Genomic DNA, 26792 nt, shown 5'->3' with positions numbered 1-26792 from the left:
TCAATTCAAACATTTGGTTGTAGTTTCTTACCATTATAAGATGTTACTCATTTTTTAAACAGATTTGAGAAAAAATGCCCAATTAGAAGGAAATGGCACTGATATAGACATAAACCTACAGAATTCTAACAGTACAAGTACACCTATACTTACATACTTTAGGGGTCTGGACTTATGGTATTGGAAAGTATCTTTATGTGAAATACATCTACCCTTTTCTTTTGCAAATTGGCTGGTGTAGTCAGCTTATATACCCATAGGCATTTGAAGGTAAAAAAGCAAAGGTTAACACACCAATTCCATTGATCAGCCCGAAAGGAAAAGATAGAGAGCAATTTCAAGTAAGTTCAAATATTGGATGTGGTGTATTTTGTGGCAATAGACTGGGAATTGTTAGACAACAAAGCAGAAGAGGAATGTGGGGTTAAGGCATCCCATTCCAAGGGTGAAATGCTTTAATCTTTCACATCTGAAAAGGCTTGCATTGAATTCATCTTTTTTTGCTAGTCGCCCAAGGCATTTTCTCTAATTAAATTTGTCCTCGTTATGGCGTAGACCCTTTGAAAAAAGCGGTGTACATAATTTCCCTTTTCCTCTCTTCATATCTTACTGATTGCATTTTCCTCTTGGGTGCTCTGAAGGAGTCTCTGTTGTTGATTCTGATTAAAATATAACCTAGTTTGTCGAGCTACTGTAAGCTTTTATTCCAAAAGAGACAGTTCCTGACTCTTTGAGCCTGCTTAGCAGGCAGCGTACTGAGCACTTAATCATTGCTACACAAAGCTGAACTGAGGACTGCATGGGCTATTCTTATGACCTCTGTTGTTTTCAGAAAAAACTACAGGATAACCATTGAGAGGAGAACCCGGAGAGAGGAGTGTGACATAGGGAAGCATCGCCAGTTGCGAGAAGACTCCCTCAGATCCAACTTTTCAGCAGCATAGAGCAATGGAAAAAGTGCACCCAATTGGGGGAAAGTTTTCGGTGGATGAGACCAAAGACTCTGCAGGCTGTTGAAGAACTCATTTTATTTAAGAAGTAGAGTTATTTTTGAATCTCAATTTCTTTGACTTTCGGAAACTCAGGAAAGTTGTATCGATCACATGCTGCCACTTCAAAGCATTTCATCTCTGTAGAAACAAGGATGTATTTTTAAGCTATAGGGCTTTTTTTTTGAGGCCAGTATTGAGTCTGGGGGTAGTGATGACACTCTGTATATAACCTCAGATTGGCTGAGAAAGGCTTGTACTTCCAGCAGCCAATGTCAAAAATAAGGTTCATAATACAAGTCTAATATCTCTAGTGGCAATAGAGGAAAGTGTGGTCCTTTGTTTACAACAAGGCTTCTTTTATCCAGATATTTCACACACCTTGTCATAAATGCCAGGAAATGAGACTAGTGGAGTTTTTCGACAAAGGAATGTAACTTTTTTTTGTAAGATCAGCATCAAGGAATATGAATTGTGGCAAAGGGCACAATTTTGTTCTTCTTCTTTTGAGGTGTGATCTATACAGTATGTGGAGTCATGTCTGCATGATGAATTATCTATGTGATAGAAAATTTAGGAGGTACTGTTACACCACTGCATGTACAGCTTTTGAAACATTTGTATTCAAAAGACAAATTTTAAATTTTAAAAACTTCATTATAATTCAAACTTCTTTGGCTTAATGAAACATACAGAGAAACAGATAACTGTGTATATTTTAAATTGCTCTAGCACAATGCAAAACTCTACAACATATTTGACTTCAAGTATGTGCTTGAAAGTGGATTTAACCTACAAAACAAAAAAATCAAATAAAATGGAAACAATTTAAAGTAGAAGATCTGGATAAATGAAGCTTCTATAATCTGCTTCAATGTGCATGAATGAAATCATTTGAGGCAATACCTTCTGATTTGCATTTTTCTTTAGAATAATCTAGACTAAATAATAAAATTGCGTACTTTTAGAATTCTGACAAAATGTCACAGAATATTTACAGAAATTATTCAGCCAGCGTAGCATACTTTTTTACATTTATATTCAATGTGAATATTGCAGAGAAAAATGTATGTATTAGATTTAAATTCTTTAAGGCAAAGAATATGAAAAGAAAATCAAAACATTTTTAAAAACAAAATCAATCTAGCAAAAAGAAAATGTATATTTGGACCCTACGTTCTTGATATTTAAACTTTTTTGCGTTTAAATATCAAGATCTTTCCCTGAGCTTTTTTCCCAGATTTCTATCTAGCTGCCATCTGTTGTTACAGCATATGCACATCACAACTGTAATGTTGTTTTTTTGCATGTTAGGCAGAAGACAGTCCTCACAAATCTGAGTCACAATAATTAAAAAGAAAGTGTAGGGATTACAGTATCTCACCAAATTCTGTTGATGAAAATTCTTTGACTTCCCTTTTCTATTAAATGTCATACACAAACTCCTCATTATGTTCCTACATGTTAAAATGTAGATTTTGATTTATCAATTTAATTCTTTAAAGGCTAGGTAACCATACCTGTGGTTATTTTTCTCCACATAAGGAACACTCAGTAGTGAGTTCTATGAAGCTCAAAGTGAAGGTTACAGGCTGAGTGCAAACTATATAATTAATGAGAACTAAAAACAATGTGGAGAAAAAAAATGAATTTATGATTGACGTGCTGGTGAATCAACACAGAATAAGTGTAAAGGATGATGAAAAAGGATTCATTATATTCATCTGGCATTAGAAAAGACATCACTAAAGAAAATCCATCTTTTTGTTCACTGTGCTGGTAAAAAGCTTCTACCAATCTGGCAGTAAATGCATAATGTTTTATTCTTTCTTAACATTTGTGCAGATGCTTTTACACCACATTATTGATGGACTGTAAGTGAAGTACTGTTTTCTCTTTTTCAGTCAGAGTATGTTCAGCCCCTACCTGGCATACAAAACATTGTAAAACCCATAATAGAGATTTATTTTTTTCAGATTGCAGAAACCTACAGTACAAAGTAAAAGCCAATTTCTTTAGTAATGTGTATAGTAAATAATATACAGTAGTGTTACTGAACACCTGTTGCAGACACTCTGCTTGTTTCCTGGTATTGAAATTATACTCTTTCAGAGTGTTCTTCAATGTACAGAAGTCTTTTAATTAGCTTTTTATTGGATTAATCATGTAGCAATGTTAGAAATTGCACAGACACAAAACACTGGGAATTAATTAAATATGAATTTAGCCATTATTTAAAGTGCTATTAAAGTGCCAAATGTACTATTCGTGTATGCTTCAGTTATTGTGTGATTTGAGCTGTATTTTTGCATAACTACACTTCTATGCTTTTGATCGATAAATTTAAATCATCTATATTATCAACATCTATTTTTAAAAGTGAAACCTTTTGTAGAAAATTCAGAAATATTGATGTATACATTATAGGATATCACCTCTTAATGTCAATATAATTTGGAATCATTTTAGATATTTAATATCTAATAATATCTAATATCAGACCATTTAATTCTATATTGTAGTTTTTGAGTGACAGAGGACTACTTTGCAGTCTATATTCAGGCCAGGACTACAGTGTTATTGGTGAGATGTGAAAGCTGTAACTTCTGTTTTGCTGGCAGACCTTCTCACTTTTCATTAGTCCTAGATTAACTAATCAACAATATGTAAAATCTCCCATTATTATTCAATCAATATAACATGGTTAATATTTAAAAAAGTCTTCCCCTTGTAGGGTTTTTACATTGTTTAGGTATTATTAGGTAATAGTTTTAGGTATTATATAATTTATCTTGAATATTTTGTTCTCTCTCACAGCTGCAAAACCATGTACCATGAAACTCTGTCTTACCTCGTATCTTAGCAACAGTCTCGAACTGAGAAATTAGGTATGGTTTGGGTTTCAGATTTTTGCATAATCCATCTAAATTAATCGTGAAACCCAAAACAAATGAGAACAGTATTAACACAACTACTTTAACTAAATTACTTTAACAAAACATTCCCACTTAGAAAATTCATGTCAGTTTGTTATCTAAACATTTGAAGGTATATGTAGGTTTCCAGATGTAATAGTTGTAATACTAGAGTAGGGAATTAAAGGAACTCTACAAAAGTCTTTCTTATGATTTTGCCATGTGTCATGAGGATCAGTATTGGTCCTTTATTTCACAATTGTGTGTCAGAAATCCCCTTATGATGTCCATGTAGCACCTGAAATATGGATATGATGAAGAAGACATTAGTCATCACCCTTATCTGGACAACCATACCTATATGTTGAGGGTTAGAATTGTAGGGATGCTCGTTGCCTTGACCAGTAAAGATGTCTATTCTGAACTCAGTCTGAGCCCTGTAGTCCACACATGTCTTTCCTGAGACACTATGGCTGGGTCTCTGCTAGTGGTACGCAACTGGCCAAACTCTGCCAGGCCTGGATGGGCTTGAAGTCAGTTGTGTGGTGTGGATTATTAGCCAACTGTAGAAATTACACATTTTTGCTTCAGGCCTGGACTGTTTGTCATCAGCCAACCGTGAAAAGGATTTTCAAAGAAGCAGCCCACTACTGGGGTCAGGAGGGAATGATTCAGCCAGAGGTTCAGGCTTCTATAGAACAGCCGTCCCTATGCCTTGCCATCTGTAAGCATGCACAGATGAGAGGAAGTGAAAAAAGATCCTAAAGAGTTCCTAGCCTGCCAAATCACTCTTGTCACTGGAACAAAATACTGACATCCAGTCATCCTATGCCTTACATACTGTAAAGAAGTTTTCCAACTGTTAGTCATGTCTCTTAACAGAAAGTGTACTTGATGGCTGGCATTTTAGAGCTGAAAATGGACTCAATTTTTAATTGGTTTTATACTGATGGAAATAGCAATAATAATCAGATTTTACAGTTAAGATACACCATTAAAGAATATTACGTTGAAGAATGGAGAGAGAAAAAAACATCTACAGTAGGCTTATTTCCACAAAGAACTGAAATCACAGAATTCAACATGGCTAAGGTAGACATAAGCCTTTTAGCACATACTTAATCCACTTCAATCTCACAAAATACTTGGAACACTGTCAATGCTGAGATTAATCTCTTCTCTAGCCAAGAAACACAGTTTTGCTTTCAAGTGAAAATTGGCATCCAAAAGTAGATTTTTAACTTTTAATTATCTTATTTCACTTATGTATTTCAGTTGTTGTGTTATATTTAATTTGGAAAAAGTTTTGCATATCTTTTCTGAAGAGTCTTAACTGCCATATGCAAGCCAGTCCTTATAATATTGAGAACAGACTAGGGCGGTGTATGTTCTACACTAATACCTTCCATTTGAATACAGAAGCCTGGCAAATGACAATTTCTTACAAATAACTTACATATTTAGAGTAGGAATAATTTAGTGAAAACCAAAATGAATAATTTAATCTGTCTATACTTGTAAAATGTACAAAGTGTGTTTTTTACACAAATGTCAGTTTTAAGCACAGCTTTGCTTTCATTTAAACCTGGGCCTGCTTCCAATGTATAACATACTGCCAGTACATGTCTCGATTTCTTTTTAGAGTAACGTAATTATATTATTGATTTTTACTTAACGGAGCTGTCTGCCAGTACAGAGAGGTTGAGTACTGAATGCTTCTTCCCACGACTTAATTTTAGATGCAATGTAATATTAGTTGGGCAAGGTGCTTATTTAAAATAGATTAGATAAGATATGAGTTATATAAGTATATAAAATGAGAAATAGGTAAGAAAGTTGTAATAAATTAATATTTTTCATCTTATGAGCTTATTACATTAATCCACCCTTTTTGTTGTACTGCTAGTTACCTGTGTTATCTGTGAATTACCTACAGTATATGAGTTGAGACCTTGTCAATTTACTTCCACTACTAGTTTTGTTCACTACTACTAATTTGGCTGTTGCTTTTATCCAAACCAATTTACATTTGTATCCAATCATACAGGTGGATATTTTACTAGAACGATTTTGGTGAAACACCTTCCTGAAGAGTACAACAGGTGCATTAAAATCTACAACTCAGTTGTCCTAATGAGTGCTTTAATCAGTCAGGGCAGTTCTGTCTTGCACTATAATATAGTAATCCTTGTAGAACCATAGGTTCTTGGCATTTAGGTCAAATCTGAATGCCCATTTAGAAGACTTATAGAGTAGTTTTAGCTTCATGCATTTTCTGCTGTTAATATGTTTCTCTGAAATGAAAGCACAGCCTCATCAGCAATGTGGTACTGTGTACAAATGATCAAAATGAACGCAAAGAAATTAAAATATTTAAATTCCATACTGTGCACTGTGCAATATATAAATTCTGATGTGGAATATTTGCTAAAAGGTGCAAACAGTTCAAATACATAATAAGCTATTGATTTTATTTGATAATGGGAAATGTATTGTCTGTACATGGTATCTTGAAAGTAAGCAAAATTGTTAGGAATTTACATGAAGGGTTTGTGTACATACATGATAACTGTTAAATACTAACTTGTACAAGAAAGTCATAGTATCTAGGCCTTGTTGCAAACATATTTCAATCACATACATATTTGCAAATCTATGGGCATGAATAAGGTATATCCATGTTTATTTTGGGATTTCTATGTCCCAAATCATCATTCAGGGCTTTTGTAAATGCTATGCTGGTCTCAGTTGGAAATTTGTGTATTTCCAGAGAGTCAAGAGGGGACATTAATACTGCACAAGCTATAAAAATGTTCTGATGTACAGTAAGTAGAAGTATCTGCATATAATGTGATGTTATTTATTGATACATTCTTTGTAGAAATTTAATATTTCTGATTGTAGATATAACCTCTTGTGTAATATATTCGAGAAGAGGTTGGTCATTTTAAAATGTCACCTGCCTTTTCCAAATGCCTATTAAATAATGGTTATGTGTACATGGCTTTGTAAACATTTCCTGCAAAACAGAAATGTGAGTTACTTAGACTGCTATGGTATATGGACAAATAAAAAAATTAAAAGATACTGTATGCTTATCGTTGTCTATTTTTTATCCAGTATTATTGCCAGTCATTCAAATAATTGGCACCTATGGCATTTATGGGAATGTACAGTAAATCCCCCTGATGTTCCAAAATATCTCTGCAAAACCTTGGGCTTCAGATTTTTAATACTAATTTATTAAGTTGGTGGAACCTTGAATCCAAATAACAGAGAGTTTTGTTCCTGGTTAGTGAGTGAATCAGTGCCCTGCAGTGGGACCTTTTTTCCTGCACTGCTGTATGCCCTAGCCATCCATCCAATTTCTAACCACTTTATCCAATACAGAAACATGGGGGAACTGATGTCTATCCCATCAAGCAATGGTCATGAGGCAGGATACACCCTGGACAGGACTCTAGCCATCAAAGTATGCCCTAGCCAAGATACACAAATAAGTATATGGAAATAATGCTATATGTAACAACATTTTTCAAATGTAGAAATGTATCAAAACAACTATGTGGCCAGGTATATTACCCTCCAAATCACAAGTGACAACCCAGTAAAGCTAAGCAGGTGTGAGCCAGGTCAGTACCTGGATGAGAAACCTCCTGGGAAAAACTAAAGTTGCAGCTGGAAGAGGTGTCCCAAAAATCCCAGACTGCGTTACTTGAAAAATATCTTGGTGGTATTTCCCCCCAGGTCTTTGCCAATCATGGCCTCCTAATAATCCCCATCTATGAATTAGCTTCATCACTCTGTTCTCCTCCCCACTGATAGCTGATGAGCTGGCGCACTATGGCTGCCATTGCATCTTCCAGGTGGGTGCTACACATTGGTAGTGGTGGAGAGAAGTCCTCATTATTTGTAAAGCACTTTGCATGGAATGTCCAGAAAAGTACTATATAAGTGTAAGGATATTATTATTATAAATGTAAGCATTCCTGAGATGCTGACTTACCATATAACCCAATCAATCACACCTGTGCACGTTTTTAACCAGGTGGTTTAATATGGCTTGCTGACTTCACATCTTGATGAGATTACGAGAATCAATTCAAATAATCATGCTAAAAGCCAATATCCAATTTTGATAACATGCTATAGGTACTTAAGCAAAGATATTTTAGTGTGTTGCTTGTGCTAGAATCTGTATAACTACTGCATGCTATTGTAATGACCGCGGGCTTTGGTTATGGAATGGAGCAGGCATAGGACTCAGGGAATGGGGTTGAACAACACATTTAATAACTCGAACTGGGGAAAGGTACACACACAGGGACAAGAGTTACAGCGTTCCTCCTACACTAACATACACACACGAAGGGAAGAGAGCGTCTCCCAGCCTCTGCCCCACTATATACAGGCCCGTAGTCCTGCCCCCAGGCACTGTTCTCAGCCTGCCTTGCATGCGCGTGGTGCTACACTACACAGTAAATTTACATTAAAATTCTGTACCTTCTTTGAGGACAGTAATATAATCAATTCTAAGTGTATTATTTTTCTTTTTCTTTTGGGTGCTTCCCGGTTTCCTTCAACAGTTCAAAGACATACTGTACTAATAGGGTAGTTGGATTGTGGGAAAACTGGCCCTGTTGTGTGTGTATGTGTGTGTGTGCCTGTGTGTGTGATCTACGTTGAACTGACGTCCTTTCCAAGGTGTACCCTACGCCCCTTGTTTGCCCGGATAGGCTCTGGCTCCCCTGCCACCTTCTATTGGACAAAGTGGTTAGAAAACAAATAGATGGATTATTATTATTGCAATTTTACTTCATTTTATTTTTTTAAAAGATTCCAAAACCAGTTCTGACATAATATGCTGGATCTTAACAGGACATAGTACGCATTTCCTTTTATTTTTGTTGTGAATTATGTCATGCTGTTTTACAATGTCGTGTCCTTGTGCTGGTTCAGTTAAACTATTCACTGGGTCACTGAGTATCAGGAAAGAGTAAAGCAAGCATAACATACTGTCATCTGGTGAGCGTAAATAAATTATTTAAATAAAGTTGATGTTTTCTTTGTCATTTTATTTGCTGATGATTTCTGCAAAGACAGAAGATTTAAAATCTTCAAAGAGTCTTCAAAAGCTCCGAGAGAGCTCTAACTAATGGTAGAGCTATGATGATCACAAAAAGTCCACTGTGAGGTTTAACCCAAGGCTACTTTCATTTATAAAACATCCAAAATGTTTTAAAACTGTATTTAAAATACTACCATTCCCACACGTCATTCAAGAAGAGTTTTTTGCTTAATGTTATTGCTAAAATCTCTTGATTTCCCCTTTCTTAATAACATGAGGGCTTTCCCAAGAAAGTGCATTGGAAACTATAGAAAAAAGCTGCTTGTCTGAATTCATTTTTTTAATCAACCACAGTGTTTCCTATAGCTTGAGGTAGTTCCAGTTTGCAAAGAAGGGATTGAAGTGGTCCAAAAATAATGTAGTTTATCCAGTCCTTTCAGTATTGTGGAACCAGTATCATTTCAAACAGACCATCACATTTTTAGCCCACAAAATGCAAATTTTCATCTTCACTCATTTAATTCCCACAGGTTAAAGATGTAATTCAAAACTGTACTGATAGATATTCAGACTTGTGTCTGGTATGTAATGATGCTGTTTTAACCACTTGAAAAAGCCATGATTTAGTTGTCACAATTTGCCTACTTAAAGGCCATTTTGCGAAATGTGCTTCTCTGGCCAAATTCTAAAATTTGAATTGAAAGATGTGATTTAAAAATTGGAAAGGTTAGATTTTAAGTCTGATGAATAGACTTGGGTTTCAGCAGAACTGGCACTTTTACGTTAATGACACAACGTAATGAAATAATATTAACAAAATGATCCCAAAGTAAATATCCTTGTGTAAATAAGTAAGATTAAATAAGACTATTTCATATCATTGACAGAACCATGAATTCAGAATTATAACAGCAATTTCTGGAGGAGAATGTAATTTAAATTGCCAAAAGTGTGTTATGCAGGAAGACAATGGTCCTAAAAAATCCTAGCAGATCAACCAAAACAAATGTCTAAAGAAGAAATTTCACATCAGTGATTGTGATTGGGCGAGTCAAAGTCTGGACCTAACACCTATAGTAATGTTATAGCAGGAAATGAAAGGAAATCCTCAAATGTCACCAAATTGTTGCTTCTGTAACAAAGCAAAATAATAAATGCTGAAACAAAAAATTGCTAAACAGTTACAGGAAGCATCTCCTATAGCTGAAGTCCTTGCTGCTTAGGGAGGCTGTGCTATTTGGCTAATCTAAGGGTAAACATACTTATTCTCACAAGCATATATATTGTTGGATCATTCTGTCAATTAAAATATCCAAATTTATCCTATGACTTTGTGTTATATGTTTAATTCAATTTTCTTCAGCTTTTATTAAGCCTTTCATGAAGATCAAATTACTTTTTAGTATTCAGATACAAGAATGTAGACCGGCCTAAGAGTATACAACCCTTTTTTCAGCACTGTACTGTACATGGACTTGGTAAGCAAACCTCCTGCAACATCTGATTAAATTGTAATTCTCTGTTAGAAATGGATTACATTGCTGTAAAAAACGATTTCCAACCCTGCTGATATAGAAGTTTCAACAGACAAATCACTGATTCTGAATGTATGGGAGATTTAACTTTGAGTTATGCTTCCTTCCTTTGGAAGCTAATTTAAACAACAACAATAATCTTTTATTTATATAGCACCTTTTAAATTGGCATCTCAAAGCACTTTACAATAAGACAAAAAGCACACAATGAGAGTAGAGTAGCAGAGTTAAACAATTACAGTAAGGCAGTGGTTCTCAAACTTTTTGGACCAAGTACTACCTCTGATCATACCAATGTATCCAAAAACCACCTACAAGTCATCTTCTCAAAGGAACCACAGAAAAACTAAATGACCAACATGAGCGTACACACACTCACACACACATATAAGAAAATAATACTGAACACTTAGATAATTTGGATCGTACCACCTTGTAGCTGTTTTCCAGTGCTTGTTAACACTAGCAGTGCTGTCTGTGTCAGGTTCAGCAGAAGAGATAGTGTCAGTGGCTGATGTATAATCCTCCTCATTCTCAACAGGTGTGTGTGAATTATCAGAGCTGGCATCAGTACTCTTGGTGTCTATTCCTTTCAGCCATGACATTGTAGCAGCAAGGCTTATTAAAAATCAAATTCAAATTCAAATCAAAGTTTATTTATCAAATGCACAACAATACAGCGTGCAACAGCAGATGCTTGAAATGAAATGTCTTTTCTGCGAGCTCACAAAAATCACAAGAATCACAAAAATCACAAAAACACCAAAATCACAAAATTGATGTTATGAAAATAAGGTTACATAATAATTATGTAATAGAAACAGAATAAAACTCAATATGAGTAGAGCTGCTATGTGTCCATGGTGTATGCAATATATACAAGTAGTGCGGTTATGCTGAATACAGTGAAAACTGTGTGTCCATGTAGCCATTACAGGTGATTTGCTAAAGGAGCTCCAGGTTGTCTTATTGCCTGGAGGTAGAAGCTGTTCCGTAGTCTGTTGGACTTGGACCGAATGCTTCGGTACCGTTTACCGGACAGTAGGAGGGAAAACAGTTTGAGACTGGGATGACTGGGGTCCTTGAGAATGGACCTGGCCTTCTTCAGACATCTAGCTGAGTAGATATCCTGGATGTTTGGTAGCTCACAGCTGGTAATGAGGTATGCTGACTTCACCACCCTCTGCAGTACTTTGCGATCCTGGGCAGAGCAGTTCCCATACCAGGCAGTGATGCAACCAGTCAGGATGCTCTCAATAGTGCACCTGTAGAAGTTGGCCTGAATATGTGATGGCATGCCAAACCTCTTTAGCATACGGAGAAAGAACAGGCGCTGCCGTGCTGTTTTGACCACGGTGTTGGTGTTTTGGGTCCAGGTTAAGTCCTCTGAGATGTTAACTCCCAGGAACTTAAAACTGCTGACCCTCTCCACTGCAGTCCCACTGATGTAGATAGGTGTGTGATCTCCTCCCTGGTGTTTTCTATAGTCCACAATCATCTCCTTAGTCTTACTGATGTTCAGAGAGAGGTTGTTCTCCTGGCACCATACTGCCAGGGTTTCAACTTCCTCTCTGTATGCAGACTCTTCACCATCTGTGATCAGGCCAATGACTGTTGTATCGTCTGCAAACTTGATGATGGAGTTTGAGTTATGCCTGGCGACACAATCATGAGTAAATAAGGAGTAGAGGACAGGGCTAAGCACACAGCCTTGGGGGGCTCCACTGTTTAGAGTCAGGGTAGAGGATATGTTGGTTACCCTCCCATCTATCCAGGACATTTATGACAGACAGTGCTTGAGAAAGCTCTAAGCATAATCAAAGACCCCACACACCCCAGCTACAGACTTTATGATCTGCTACCATCTGGAAAATGGTACCGGAGCATTCGGGCCCGGACTACCAGACTCAGAGACAGTTTTTACCCCCGCACTATCAAACTATAAAACTGTTAAATTCCCAGCCTCTCTCACTCTCACTCTCACCTCACCTCTCACCGATGAACCTCACAGTGCCTTCTTCCTTTCTTTCTCACCAAAAACCCAAACACACATTGAAAATCTACCTCTACCATACATGTCAAAAGCTCACTCCCCATAATTTCTATCCCTTTATTTTATTCTGTTGATGCATATTTTTGCACATAACCTGTTACCTTTTTGTTATTTTGCATATTGCCTGTTGTTGTTTTTTTGCACATTGCCTGCTGTTATTTTTTTTGCACATCGTCTGTTGTTGTTTTTTGCACACTGCCTGTTGTCTCTGTCTTTCTTTTGCTACACAATTGTATTGTTGTTGTTGTTGTTTTTTTTTCTCTTTGTACTTCTTATGTCCGAGAGCTAGCTAAATAGCATTTCATTATACCATATAGCATGTATATGAGTGCAATGACAATAAACTTGAACTTGAACTTGAACTTGAACTTGAACCACCTGCGGACGTTCTGTCAAGAAGTCCAGGATCCAGTTACAGAGGGAGGTGTTCAGTCCCAGGTCCTGGAGCTTGATGACGAGCTTTGAGGGCACAATGGTATTGAATGCTGAGCTGTAATCAATAAACAGCATTTTCATATATGTTCCTTTCTTATCCAGGTGTGAGAGGGCAGTATGGAGGGCAGTGACAATACCATCTTCTGTTGACCTGTTCTGGCGATATGCAAATTGCAGTGGGTCTAGGGTGTCAGGCAGTGAGGAGGTGATGTATGCTTTGACCAGCCGCTCTAAGCACTTCATGATAACTGATGTGAGTGCAACAGGGCGGTAGTCATTTAGGCAGCTAACTCTGGGTTTGGGTTTGGGTTGAATATGTCCAAGAAGACATCTGCCAGCTGGTCTGCGCATGCCTTCAGAACGCAGCCAGGGATGGCATCAGGGCCAGGAGCCTTGCGTGGATTGGTCTTTTTAAAGACTTTCCACACATCCGCTCTGGATATGATCAGTGGGTTTCCGTCTTGAATTTCTGGAATCTTCCTGACTGGATCTGCGTTACTGACCTCAAACCGAGCATAGAATGAATTTAGCTCATCAGGAAGAGAGGCAGACTGTTGTGCAACATAGCTGGGTTGTGCTTTGTAGTCTGTAATGGTGCATATACCGCTCCACATGGTCTGTGTGTTGCAGCCGTGATAATAAAAATACAGGAATTAAGTTTGCTACTCCCTTGCCAGTCTCTCTGTCTCTCATCTCAGTGGTGCTGGATACAGAGAGGCCATTCCATTTGGTTCACATTTAAGGTGCTTTTCTAGCTGATAGAGTGTCCTGATAAGGAACAACTCCCAATGCTGAGATTCTCCAGCCACCCTAATAAATGGTCATCTCTGGCGCCTTACTGTCTGGGAGATTCCTTGGGAGAGTCTCATCCCAAGGTTTACAACCCTAAGGTCAGAGTGCATGGTTACTCATCATCCACTTCGATCAGCCAATCCGGAACTGGGAGGGCAGAGAAACCCCACATGGGTCTCTAATCCCTGCGGAACTTTAAACCAATGAACGACATATTTCCTCCAGATAAAACAGGGTCCTCCAAGGCTCCTCCAGGACATTCCCAGACTCATCTCAGGCAATCACATAATGGCCAGTGTATCCGAGTGCCAGGACTTTACTTTGTTCTAAGAGTCGAGAACAGAGGTCGCCGCATGTAACCAAAGGATCCGCCAGAGGTTCGCCCAGCAGCAAGCCTCGTGAACCCACCGGGAACGCTCACCTGATCAACAAGTGAACTACGGTTAGAACTGTGGACAGCTGAATCTCAGGATTCAGGACTAGCACTACATCAGGAACAAACCGGTCTTCTTCCCATCTAAAGATTGTGACCTGCTTGGACCCGCAGTCACTTTCCGTGTGCAAAATCTCTGCTAGTTTCAGACAGAATTAACTAGCTAGTCTTCAGAGAGTCTCTGCTAGCACGCCACAGCAGAAATCTCTCCTTCCTTTTCTCCTTCTTTCCAGCCGAACCAGCACTGCCTTACACTGGGCCAGAGAATGCCAATTGTATTGTATTCAACCTTCTACATTACAGCTCAAGAATTCAATTGTTACCTCAACGCCAGTTAATATCAATTTAATTCCTGTTAGTGATATACTTGCTTTTGAGTATCTAGTGTAGAAGTTGTAATCCAAGTTCATTTACGAAACAGTCTAAATGAATGGTATGCTGAATGTATGTCCCTCTTGGTTTGTAACTTTTCGTGATTTAATATATACCTTTTGTATTCTGCTAACCCTCACTCTTAAGATCTGTTATGTTTATATGCACATTTTATGTATTAATAAATGTATTGTCGGGTATTAGTATCCGTGTGTGCGTTGCTGAGTTATCCCGCAAGGTCGGTTTTCTAATAGCCATCAAATAATCATTTTGTGACTTACTGCTACAACTAATAATTGTCCCAGTAAATGCACAAACCCCCCCCCCCCCCCGTTTCCCCTTAAAAGAAAGCCAAGGATCTGTCTCAGAAGTTAAAAGAAGATTTTTTTTTATGTGTATGGGAGCGAAACACACAGAGATGCTTGGTGTATTTTTCTCAAAGTAATTAACCCAGAACAGTCTTTAAATATTCTTCTTTTATCTATTATGCTTTCGTGTGCTTACAAAATTGACAGTGTTCAATGTAGCTACTGTAAGTACGTAGGCTACGTATTTGACACATAAACTAATTTTATTAAAATAGAAAATATGAAAACCCGTCTCAAGCTTTCTGAAACCGATGAAATATATTACAGTTAAAAAAAATTACATAATTTTTAATTATTTAATTTTTAATTCCCATTTTGTCAGTGCACAGGGTTATCTGACGTACCACCTGGGAGCGCTCCACATACCACCAGTGGTACGCGTACCACAGTTTGAGAACCACTGCAATAAGGGTTTGGAATACAGTGGGAAAGCACAGGTACAGACACAGAACCAGCTAAATAAAAGGTTTTGACTTGATTTGCATGTGCTCAGGAAGATGACACTCTGATATCCTTAAGGATAGAACTCCAGAGCTTTGAGGGATAGCAAATGAAGACCCTGTCACCCATGGTATGTAGAGTTGTGAGGAGGGGAGTAGGACAATAGTAGGTCACACAGATATTGAGGTGCCAGGGAGTGTAGGGCCTTATTGGTGAACATCGAAGTCCTGATAAGAAGCCCGTGCACGGACTCCAGGACAGGAGTAATGTGATCAATTGCACAAAACCTGGTCAGGACTCTGGCTGCCGAATTCTGGACATACTGAAGTTTCTTAAGTGTGGATTTAGATACTCCAGCTAGAAGGGCATTACGTTAATTAATTCATGAGGAAAAAAAATGTTTTTTCAATATTTTGCACGTTCATTACAATGTCCACATCACAGTACATTTTCTGGCTTCAGGTTTTGTTGTTGACATCTACTGTATATTTAAAGAAACAAACAAAGCCTTTATTTTTAAATAGATTTGTCATTTAATTGATTATTGCATAACACAAATAATTTGCAAAATAATTATTGCATGAAAATTGTATTAATTAATATGATTAAATCTTGATTAAGATATCAATATTTATATATTTTTACTGGTTTATTTTGTTCTAAGCTTGTGGAATAACATGAAAGTTGAAGATTCTGGTACATTTAGATTTAAAAAAACAACAGCACACTAATAAATAGTAAAAAGTAAGAAGTAAAATAAGTAAAAAAGTAGAAGATTCAAAATGACTTTATGATACATTGTTCTTATTGTGTAACACTTTCCCTCTTATTGTACAACAGGCAATGGAATTATTCTTTTACATTTGACATAGGAATGTTTGGATCTGTGTATTTAAAGGGAACGGTGCTCTTGAGTGGAAAATTATCTCTGTGTATCTTGATTGAGTGACTGTGGTTCTTTCACCTTCTCATTTGGTACTATGACTAACGTCTCTCTCAATCCCTTGAATTTAACAGCTGTCTCTCTACTTGTTTCAAACTTGGATCTCTAATGACCTTGCCTTTTTGTTCTGACTAAGTTCCTGTCCGTCTTCCAAGTGGGTTTAAGTTAAGAAACTTCAGCATTTTCTTTGTATACTATATTGTTTTGTACCGTACCATACCAACTTCTTGCTAGGAAACAGAAAATATGTTTATTTCTTCTTTTGATTTTGAAACTGCTCGCTAGATTTGCGTTTTCAAGGTATCTGGTATTCAGTGAAGTTCCATAGTTTAAAGATACATTTTCTCTACAGTAAAAGCTTTCTTTATATACAGTAGTTCCATTACATCAAACAGTATTGGGTGATATAGCATGAATTTATGTTTGACGTCATTTCACACGTGGAGTGTCAATGATATATTGTATTTCAAATGTTTTATTGTGCATTTAGCCAAAATATTTCTAAAAATGAATATTTAGATGAATTGAACGTGGAAGTTAACATATTTTAATGGAAATTATTGTAACTTCATGCCTGGAATAGCAATGAATTGCAAGACATGCTTTAAAGGTAAGAGGTTTGATGCATTTGACTTGGCATAGAGTATTATTTTCTGTTTCTAAATTTTTTTCCATGGTAAGCCTTGGATTTTTAAATGACCTTGAATACTATATACCACGTTAAAGTCAATAAAACTCAGCATATTAACTGCATTAATCTAGAGAGTGATTGGAAATATCAAATGGATTCAATGTAATGTGCAAGTAAAGGAAAATATGCAAGACCTCGGCTTTTCCACTTTGCTTGACAGAGTGAGCTGCAGAACATCAATCTCAAACTGAAGTAAACTTAATGTGAACTGATAGATTGATAAAAGGTTACAAATGAAATTGAAAGCAATTCTGAAGTAAATGTTGCATCTTCTTATTTATTTTTTCCAAGGTTGGTGATACATCAGTGTATTTTATTTTTATTTATTATCTCTCTGAAAAAAAAAAAGAAATATGTTAATGACTATTTACAAATATGCTAGTACACATTCTGGGAAACTGACAGCAATTCAATATACAGTAATTTTATTTTTAAATCTCTGTATGTAAAACAGTCTTTAGTTCTGCTTTCATCTTTACTGGGGAACTTACTAACTCTCATAATTGTATTTTTCATTGCAGTCTTAATATTTCACACATTTAACCTACAATACACTATCCACACTAAAAACAAATATCTACTGCAGGATTTTTACCAATTCAGGAAAATTGAATGGTGAAAAATATGATATGTAACTTGAATTCACATATTTTGAAATATGTATTTATTCTTGTTCCTCAAGAAAAGACTAATTTAAAATATTCTTTTCCCAGAAACATCTAAAAAAGTTTTTGAACTTTAAGAATGTACAAAACACAAAAACTGTTTTTGCTGATTCTATTGGGAATACCTTTTCTGTAGATGTGATGCCTCCTTAAACATGTTGAGGTATCAGTAAAGCCCATTTTCTTGCGTGTAATTAGAGATATGACAGAAGAGAGCCAGGTTAAGTGCACAATCCAGTGCTTCCAGAGCTGTGAAGAGTGTCCATCTGATGCTTCTCGATCATGAGTTGTGTGGTGTAGCACATAATTGATAGTCAGAAGTAGAAGTAGAGCTGAACCTACCTACTGTAACTGTTCTACAGATGCAGCCATTCAAAATGCGCAGGCGATACCGCATTATTTTGTGGTGCGCTTTACGCAGTGTACCGCGAGTTACCGGTAAATACTGCTAGTTACCGTAATTTCTCCTATAATACCGCAAGCAAAATAATAGTATCCGGAATTTCCGCAAGGTGGAGCTAATAAAGTTCAACCTCTCATGTTTGAGCTGTCACCATCAAAGTCTTTAACGAAGATATTACTAATAGTATTAATAATGAATGACCTTTGACAAGCTGTAAACTCAAAGTATTGCCCTGGTCCACATTCTTTTTTTCATTGACCGTCTTTGTAAAAGTAACACCACAGCATTTCGCAATCACGCATTTGTTTCCAATCATACAAAGTACAGTAATTTTTGAGAATCGATTCTACATGCCTTTCACATGCTCATAAAAGCGATTGATTTAGGAACATAAACATATTACCGTATGCAAACTGTACTGTATACAGTATGTATATGTATATTTAATGTCTTAACTGTGCCCGTTTAAGTATTGAATATGTATATGGAATTTTACCACTGAAGGGAAATCTTAGTACCTGAGCATAAAAAGAATAGGAGCATACTGTAACCCGTGTGAAGGCCATAAACAATATTAATTTTGGAACTTAAACATACAGTATATGGCTGGTCTCGGTAATTTAAAGAAAACATACACACCAGTAATCCATTTCTCCCTAAAAATTTTAAGCATTGAAGTCTTTAACTAATGTGAGACCGGAGGCAACAAGCATACTTTTAGAATTTGATTAAAAGGGAATATAATATGGAATCGCGTATCTAAAGAAATTAATAACGATATAATTATATTCATGTTGCAAAAAAACTGCAAGGGACATAAAAACTCCCTTGCATTTAACAGAGCGTTCCATAATTTCTAACTACGAAAATTATTTAAACTGCGACACTTATCATTCAACCAGAGCTCGAAATATCACAAGGATCCCCAAGAGCACAGCAAAGACTGTATTAAAAGAATCGTGTATCTAAAGAAATTAATAAGATATAATTATATTCGTGTACTGCGACAGGGCTGTGTAGGGCTGTTTCGCCTCTCTTTTCATGTGACTTCCCTTGTAGCCCACTGGTCTATGTGCCTGATTACTAACTCATGGGTTGTGTGTTCAAATCCGGCTAGCACTGTGACTTTTCTTTCAACAAACATTTCTTCGAAAAAATAGAATAGCAATATTATGGACAATCAATTGACTTTTATATTTCAAAATATCACAACATGATCGAATCTAAGTCATTTTTGATAACAATGAATAGTCACCTTCTTCCCTTCTGACAACGGTCCCTGCTTCTGCTTCCTGGTTCTATTGTGTGTGTGTGTGGGGGGATCCCTTCAGATCTCCCTTCAGATTTAAAAGGTTATTAATCATATCTTCGGTGTCGCATCTTACCAGTGCAGCTGATCTTTTGCTGCCTGGGTGGGTCAACTATCACAAAGCTTTAGAGAACCTAACATTTCTATTATCAACAAATTGTAAATTTGTAATAGAGTAAATTTTTATAGAGAAATGAAGGCTGGACAATATGCGTTACAATATAAACATTTATATTGATTTAAATCGCGTTTTGATTTAAATCTCAAACGCGTGTTTAATTATATGTGTTTTTTTTAATCATAATCAGACAAATGCAACATAAATTGATACAGTATCTTTGTCTTCTAAGTATCTTAATAAACTTTCAGCATAGCTTTCTCCCCGTTTAGATTTATTTTTCTTGGGATTTTGGGATCAAACGTGGAAGGATTAGATTGTAATCGTTTTTATTTTTCAAATACGTTTTAGAAAAGTGTAATCTATACCTGCTCAGACTGTACACCCGCTTCATTGTGGGACAGCCACACTGGTCGGCGGCCTTCCTAGGGGTGGGAGGGGGAGACAAGCCGATACATACTCTTAGAGTTTGATTAATAGGGAATATAACACAAAAATATAGTACTAAAAATAAGATACACTCTACAGACATTCACAACGGCAACTGTCAGAAGATAGGACACAGCAGCTCAGACACCCGCTGAATGGAAAGGGGGCACTTTAATGTTCTGTATGGCTAATACTAAAGCCAATACTTCAATACTTTAATATTATTTTCTGTATGTTTAACAATAGTGGGTACTGGCCTAATTCGTCCCTGCTCCCGTTGTTAGGTGTTAATGTGTTGTTAAGTGTGAATTTGTACCTGTTTCCCTGAGGTCTGGCTTTTTTTCTGGAAAACCATAACTCTGGTCTTGTCCAGATTGACTGTCGGCGCCCAGGTCTGACAGTGCTGCTCCAGCAGTGCCAGGTTCTGGCGCAGCCTCTGTTCTGTGGTAAAGATTTAAATAAAGATTCGATTAAATCTTTATTTAAATTTTGAAATAATCATATCATTTAATGTCTTTACTGTGCACATTTTAATCCACTTAGTTTTGAATATTTACATGGAATTTTACCACTAAAGGGAAATTTTAGTAGCTGAGCATAAAAAGAAGAGGAGTATAACGCATCTGAAGGTCATAAACGATATTAATTTAGGAACATAAACATTTCTGTATGTACGTAAACTGTACTCTGTATGGCTGGTCTTGGTAGTTTAAAGAAAAAATACACACCAGTCTAAAATTTCTCCCTAAACATTTTAAGCATGAAAGTTTTATGAAACGGTACCCAAATATGCAATTGCTGTATAGAATGAATTTTAATTTAAATAAATTATTTAACACAAAAATTAAGCTGTTTACATCTTCCACCTGAGAACAGTCACCCGTTGCTACCCAACGCAGTAACACAGCCACTAACTAGCAAAGAGAGGACATTAGCTAGCCAATATAATAAAGAAATAAATGATTATTTTGTTTATTTCTTTTGCACATTTATTTGAACATTTCCATCAATTGTACAAGCACTTGAAAACTGTCCAATCCCTAGTTCATCAGGCATTTTCTTTTACGCTGCGGGCATTCAGCATTTACATGTTCCCGCTTGGTCAGCTTTTAAGATCACATGGCCTCAGCTTTCATTGTTACGCTGACGATACTCAAATATACATCCATACCAAACCCGACACTGATGTGGCTGTCTCTATTCTATCTAATTGCATCTCTGACATAAAAATTTGGATGACTCAAAACTTCCTTCATCTTAACATTGACAAGACTGAAGTCATGCTTATTGGTACCCCCCATCAACTTCACAAAGCCAGTCCTGTAACCCTGTCTGTAGATGGCTCTGTACTTGAGCTTCAATCAAAATTGAAAAACCTTGGGGTTATATTCGATTCTGGCTTAACATTCGACCCACATGTACAGCATACTGTCAAAACATCTTTTTTTCACCTTAGAAATATTGCAAGACTACGCCCTATGCTATCATTAACTGTGGCTGAAAAGCTGATCAACATATTTGTATTGTCTCGAATTGACTACTGCAATGCTCTACTCCCTGGGGTATCTAAATCTACTCTGAACAAGCTGCAGTATGACCAGGTCTAGTGCAAGTGTTCACATTACTCCTATCCTGGAGTCCTTGCACTGGCTTCCGGTCAAATTCCGCATAGACTTTAAAATCCTCATGCTCACCTATAGGGCTTTACATGGCTTGGCATCTCAATACCTGTCTGAACTTTTATCGCCCTACTCCCCACCTCGCAACCTCTGCTCTTCAAATTCTGCCCTCCTTACGGACCCCAAGCCTGTCTACATTGTATGGGCGACTGGGCCTTCTCCTGCTCTGCCCCCAAACTCTGGAACTCTTTGCCCAAATATATTAGAGAGTCACCTTCTCTAAACTCCTTCAAATCTAGACTCAAAACCTTCTTCTTCAGAAAAGCCTTTACTTAACTGGTTCCATTCTTCACCCCTCTGCTCTTCTTAATACCACCTTTCACGGTCTCCTCTATTATTATTGTTGTATTGTTGTAATTATAATTGTGTCCTATCTTGTGAAATCTTCTTAATTATTGTTGTAGTCTTCTTATTTATTGTTATTGTCATCCTGTAAAGCGCTTTGAGAAGCCACCTTTAAAGGCGCTATATAAAATAAAGTTTTTTATTATTATTATTATTATTATTATTATTTAGGGCTAGAATATGTTCATTGTCTTCCAATCAAGTCGAGTTGACATTAGAAGCTTGCCACGCCCGGACTGTTACACCAACGCATTAGCATGTTAAAGCGATTTCATTGAGGAGCCTAGCTTTCTTAACTAGTTAGTACTGTACTTCCTTGGCTTTGGAGGGGGGAGGTGTCTTTCGCTGGAAATCTCGCCCCCTTCTACTTTGAAAATACCTGTGAAATGGGTTTAATTCGTCACAGCCAGCACTCCCGCAGAGAGGGGGGTTGTACTCGTTCTTGGCAGAACACATCATTATATCTCATTTTGTATTTCTATAAAAAAAAAATTTGCCCAGCTTAACATTATTGTTGTTATTGTTTTTATCCTGTAAAGCGCTTTGAGGAGCACAGCTTTCTCACCACTTAGATTACTTTTTGAAACCATCCTTACACAAAGCAGAAACGTCTTGTATTTTCCGATGACATACAAGTGGAAATATTAAAGTTTTTAATCGTCTTTTTTCTGAACCAGGGAAAATCTGATCATGTTTCTCTATAACAATAATAAAAAACTTTATTTTACATATCACCTTTAAAAGTGGCATCTCAAAGCAATACAGTAGATGTAAACCACAGATTACAAAGTAAATACCCAGACAAACACAAACGCATTTTTAATAAAATGTTTTTATTCATTCAGCAGAGAAAGAGCGTAAAAAACCTGGGCGTAACAGCTGTTCCTTTTTCTGATCACTTGCTCTCTGGATAAACGTCTCACCTGTCCTGTTCTTTGTTTTCCTAATTTGCTGATTATGCCTTCTGCGATCCACTCCTGCCCTCACACCTAAAGAAGACTATTTTAAATTTCTTTGCGTGGTCCATTGTGCAATTAATCCTTGTATGTGCTGTCCTTTAGGTGATATCACATAAAGGTGATATGTAAAATAATGTTTTTTATTATTGTTATAGAGAAACATGATCAGATTTTCCCCGGTTCAGAAAAAAAGATCTAAAGTATACTAGTTTGTCACTAGTATACTTTTAATACCGTCTTTGCTGTGCTCTAGAGGATCCTTGTGATATTTCGAGCTCTGGTTGAATGATAAGTGTCGCAGTTTAAATAAATAGTTATGAAACGCTCTGTTAAATGCAAGGGAGTTTTTATGTCCGTTGCAGTTTTTTTGAATCCCCGGCAGAACACATTCCATAAGAATCAGCGCTTTTATATATCGCCTTTAAAGGTGGCTTCTCAAAACGCTTTACAGGATAAAAACAACAATAACAGCAACAACAACAATATTGTATTTCATTGCACTTTGAAAACCAAGTAATAACTTAACTATATGTGTAAACGTTTTATGATATGTCGCTGTTGTGAATGTCTGTGGAGTGTATCTTATTTGCCTGTCTGTCCTGGCTCTCTCGCTCGCCCTCCCCCCCTCTCTCCCTCATTTCAATTCAATTCAAGGTGCTTTATTAGCATGACAGATGGGTACAATCAGTGTTGGGTATTTACTTTGCTTTGAGATTCCACTTTTAAAGGTGATATATAAAATCAAGGCTTTAACTTGCTTTAACTGAGTTCTCGTGTCTGTCCTATCCGAACCCGAAAGTATTACAATATGTATCTTTATAGCAGGTGGTGTACAACTTTTTAGCATGGATTACAATTTTATAAAATGTATTTAAAAAATAAAAATGATTACAATCTAATCTCTCCATGTTTGATCCCAAGATCCCAAGAAAAATAAATCTAAACGGGGAGAAAGTTATGCTGAAAGTGTATTAAGATACTTAGACGACAAAGATTTCAATTTATGTTGCATTTGTCTGATTGTGAATCAAAAAACACATATATTTAAACACGCGCTTACGATTTTAATCAATATAAATTTTATATTGTAACGCATAGGTGACTATTCATTGTTATTAAAATGACTTAAATTCGATCATGTAGTGATATTTAGAAATATAAATTTGTTTGGTGCGAGTGAGGTTGTATTTAATCTCTGACCAAGGGAAACGTTTCATTTTTTCAAAGAAACGTTTGTTAAAAAAAAGTCATGGATCCAGTGGGATTCAATCACAGACCGTGTGACATGGGAGTCAGGAACCTAACCCACAGTGCCACTGGCAAGGTCACATGCAGAGTGCTGAAAAAGCACTACAGAAACATTATCAACAGACAATGTACTATTCTTGTGTTGCGGTACATTAATATAATTATATCGTTATTAATTTCTTTAGATATGGATTCCATATTATATTCCCTTTTAATCAAATTCTAAAAGTATGCTTGTTGACTCCGGTATCTCGTTAGTTAAAGACTTCGATGCTTAAAATGTTAAGGGAGAAATGGAATACTGGTGTGTGTTTTTTTCTTTAAAGTACCAAGACCAGCCATATACTGTATGTTTATGTTCCAAAATTAATATCGTTTATGGCCTTCACACGCGTTACAGTATGCTCCTATTCTTTTTATGCTCAGCTACTAAGATTTCCCTTCAGTGGTAAAATTCCATATAAATATTCAATACTAAAACGGGCACATTAAAGACGTTTACTGTAAATCTTTCTACGACAGACCAACGGACCACGAGTGCCCCTGCCGGTCAACCAATCACGTACCGCGGTACCGCGCGTCATCGTGCATCACAATGCGTGACGCCGTAGCTAATTACCTCCGGTACGTGTCTGTACCGCGCACTTTGAAAGGCTGCACCTGTACCATGAAGTCCATCAGGACAATGTATAGTGTACTTTCAAGATCCTCAGTCATGGGTTTTTCAAGATTGAAGATTCAGATTTGGAATATAGTGCCAAAGAACATCTATGACCAAAGTGGCTTACATAACAGATTGAAAACAATTATTTACAGTATTGTTTTCACAACCCCACACTTTTTAAAATATGCCAAAATAAATAAGACGATCATTGCTTTGTTGGAGATCCTGTATTTTCACACTCAATCAAAATGAGCAAAATGTACCTTATTTATGTTATAATATGTAAAAACATATTTTATAAATGATTAACATGTTTAACTGAAATACATCTTTAAGGTTATATATTTAAAGGGTAATATGACAATTAATAAAACTGTTTAAATAGTTATTATACTGAATTATTTAAATGTGTTCTGTAAGATATACTGTAGTGGGTATATGATAAAACATACACATACACATATATGATTAAAAAAAAACATAGATTCAGAAGCTTTGCATCATGGATCTGCAATCCTTTGTTTACATAAAGCATGTACAGTACTGTTGACTGAAAGTCTTTGTTTCAACTCATATCAAATAGAAACAAAATCCTAAAAATAATAGGTGAGCCAGACAGCCTGGAGCCTGTTTTCGAATGATAACAAACGTTTAAAAAGTGATTGTTTATGTGAATATTAATTCCCCTCTGCAGCGACAAAAGGTAAGACAGCAGAGCTATTGGCTACTATTCCTACTGCAGTGACATTTATATGCATTGGCTAGAAGCACAATGATTATATAACAAAAGGTTGTATGTTGTTAAAATAATATAACACCAAACCCTTCCCGCAATAACAGTGCACTGAAGGTCTTTCATAAGGTAGGAAACTGTTGAAACAATTAAAGGCATATTCCTGTACAGTAAGAAAACACAATGGGAATGCCTTATTTGCCACTAAAAATAAAATTTGAACATTGTAATGTAAATTACATTACATTTTTTTTGGTCTTAATATGCATTTTCACTAGAAAATAAAAGAGCCAACTAACAATATTGCTATATTTGCTGTACGGAAAAGGTGTCTAAATGGATTGTTTCTTTTAAAGAAAAGTAGTAGTCATTCCTATATGTCTAGTTGTGCTTTGTTATCATATGCCTTCTCATTGTGCATTACCTAAAATACCATCAAGTGCTGCAATCCTTTACCATTTAACTCCCTAGCACTGCTAAAAGATAGTTTCTGATCTGACCATATTTTCTATGATTATGTAATGCTTAAGGGACATAATCTTTGAAATAATATAACAGCACTAGGATAACTCTGAAATCTTTTTAGTTCAGTTTAGTTCAGTGCATCCTTTTATCTCCAGTTTTAGCAAAAGCTTTGAAATTCAGGCTTTAGGATAAAGTTTAAGGATAAAGCTTACATGCATGTTCTTAACTAAATCAAGTTCTCTAAACCTGAGGTTGATACAAATAAAAAAAATAAACATCAGTACCAAATATTGTATTATTAATCAATTTCTTAAGAATAACATTATTTGAGAATGTTGTTAACTGAGCTGTTATCATCTTAGTTGATAAGTTGTACAATTTATAAATTAATTTTAAAAAGTGTTTTTAATGTTTATTTCTACAACTCCACAATCAATTTTTTACAGAATGTAATTCCTAATGGTTGATTCTATTTTCTTATTAGATTTATTACTCAGAAGACATTCAGAACAAAACAATGTACAGTATGTAAAAAGGATATGAAAGCCGGCCAAGTCATTTCAGTCATTGTTTATTCATTCCCTTTGAAAAAATACCTGAATCTTGAAATACAGAAGATTATAGTTGCTGAATTATTTGAGTGGTATGCATACCCACATACTGTACATACAATAATGTCAATGCAGATTTACTTAAATACAAAATTTTAAAATATAAGATGAACAAAGAAACAGGTAGTA

The 26792-nt window shown here is 36.2% G+C and overlaps 1 protein-coding gene across 2 annotated transcripts in view; it reads left to right on the top strand.

Moving 5' to 3' along the window:
- Positions 1–6991, top strand: part of npr3 (natriuretic peptide receptor 3) — a 35429-nt gene extending 28438 nt beyond the window's left edge. For both annotated transcript variants that reach the window (XM_015365371.2, XM_015365365.2), the window contains exon 8: positions 833–6991. In XM_015365371.2, the coding sequence (XP_015220857.1) occupies positions 833–944 (112 nt within the window). In that variant the 3' untranslated portion in view covers positions 945–6991. The remainder of the gene's footprint in view (positions 1–832) is intronic.
- Positions 6992–26792: the final 19801 nt, after the last annotated feature.

The sequence above is a fragment of the Lepisosteus oculatus genome, chromosome 3 (assembly GCF_040954835.1).
Source record: "Lepisosteus oculatus isolate fLepOcu1 chromosome 3, fLepOcu1.hap2, whole genome shotgun sequence".
NCBI lineage: Eukaryota > Metazoa > Chordata > Actinopteri > Semionotiformes > Lepisosteidae > Lepisosteus > Lepisosteus oculatus.
This window is presented reverse-complemented; position numbering and strand designations above follow the sequence as displayed.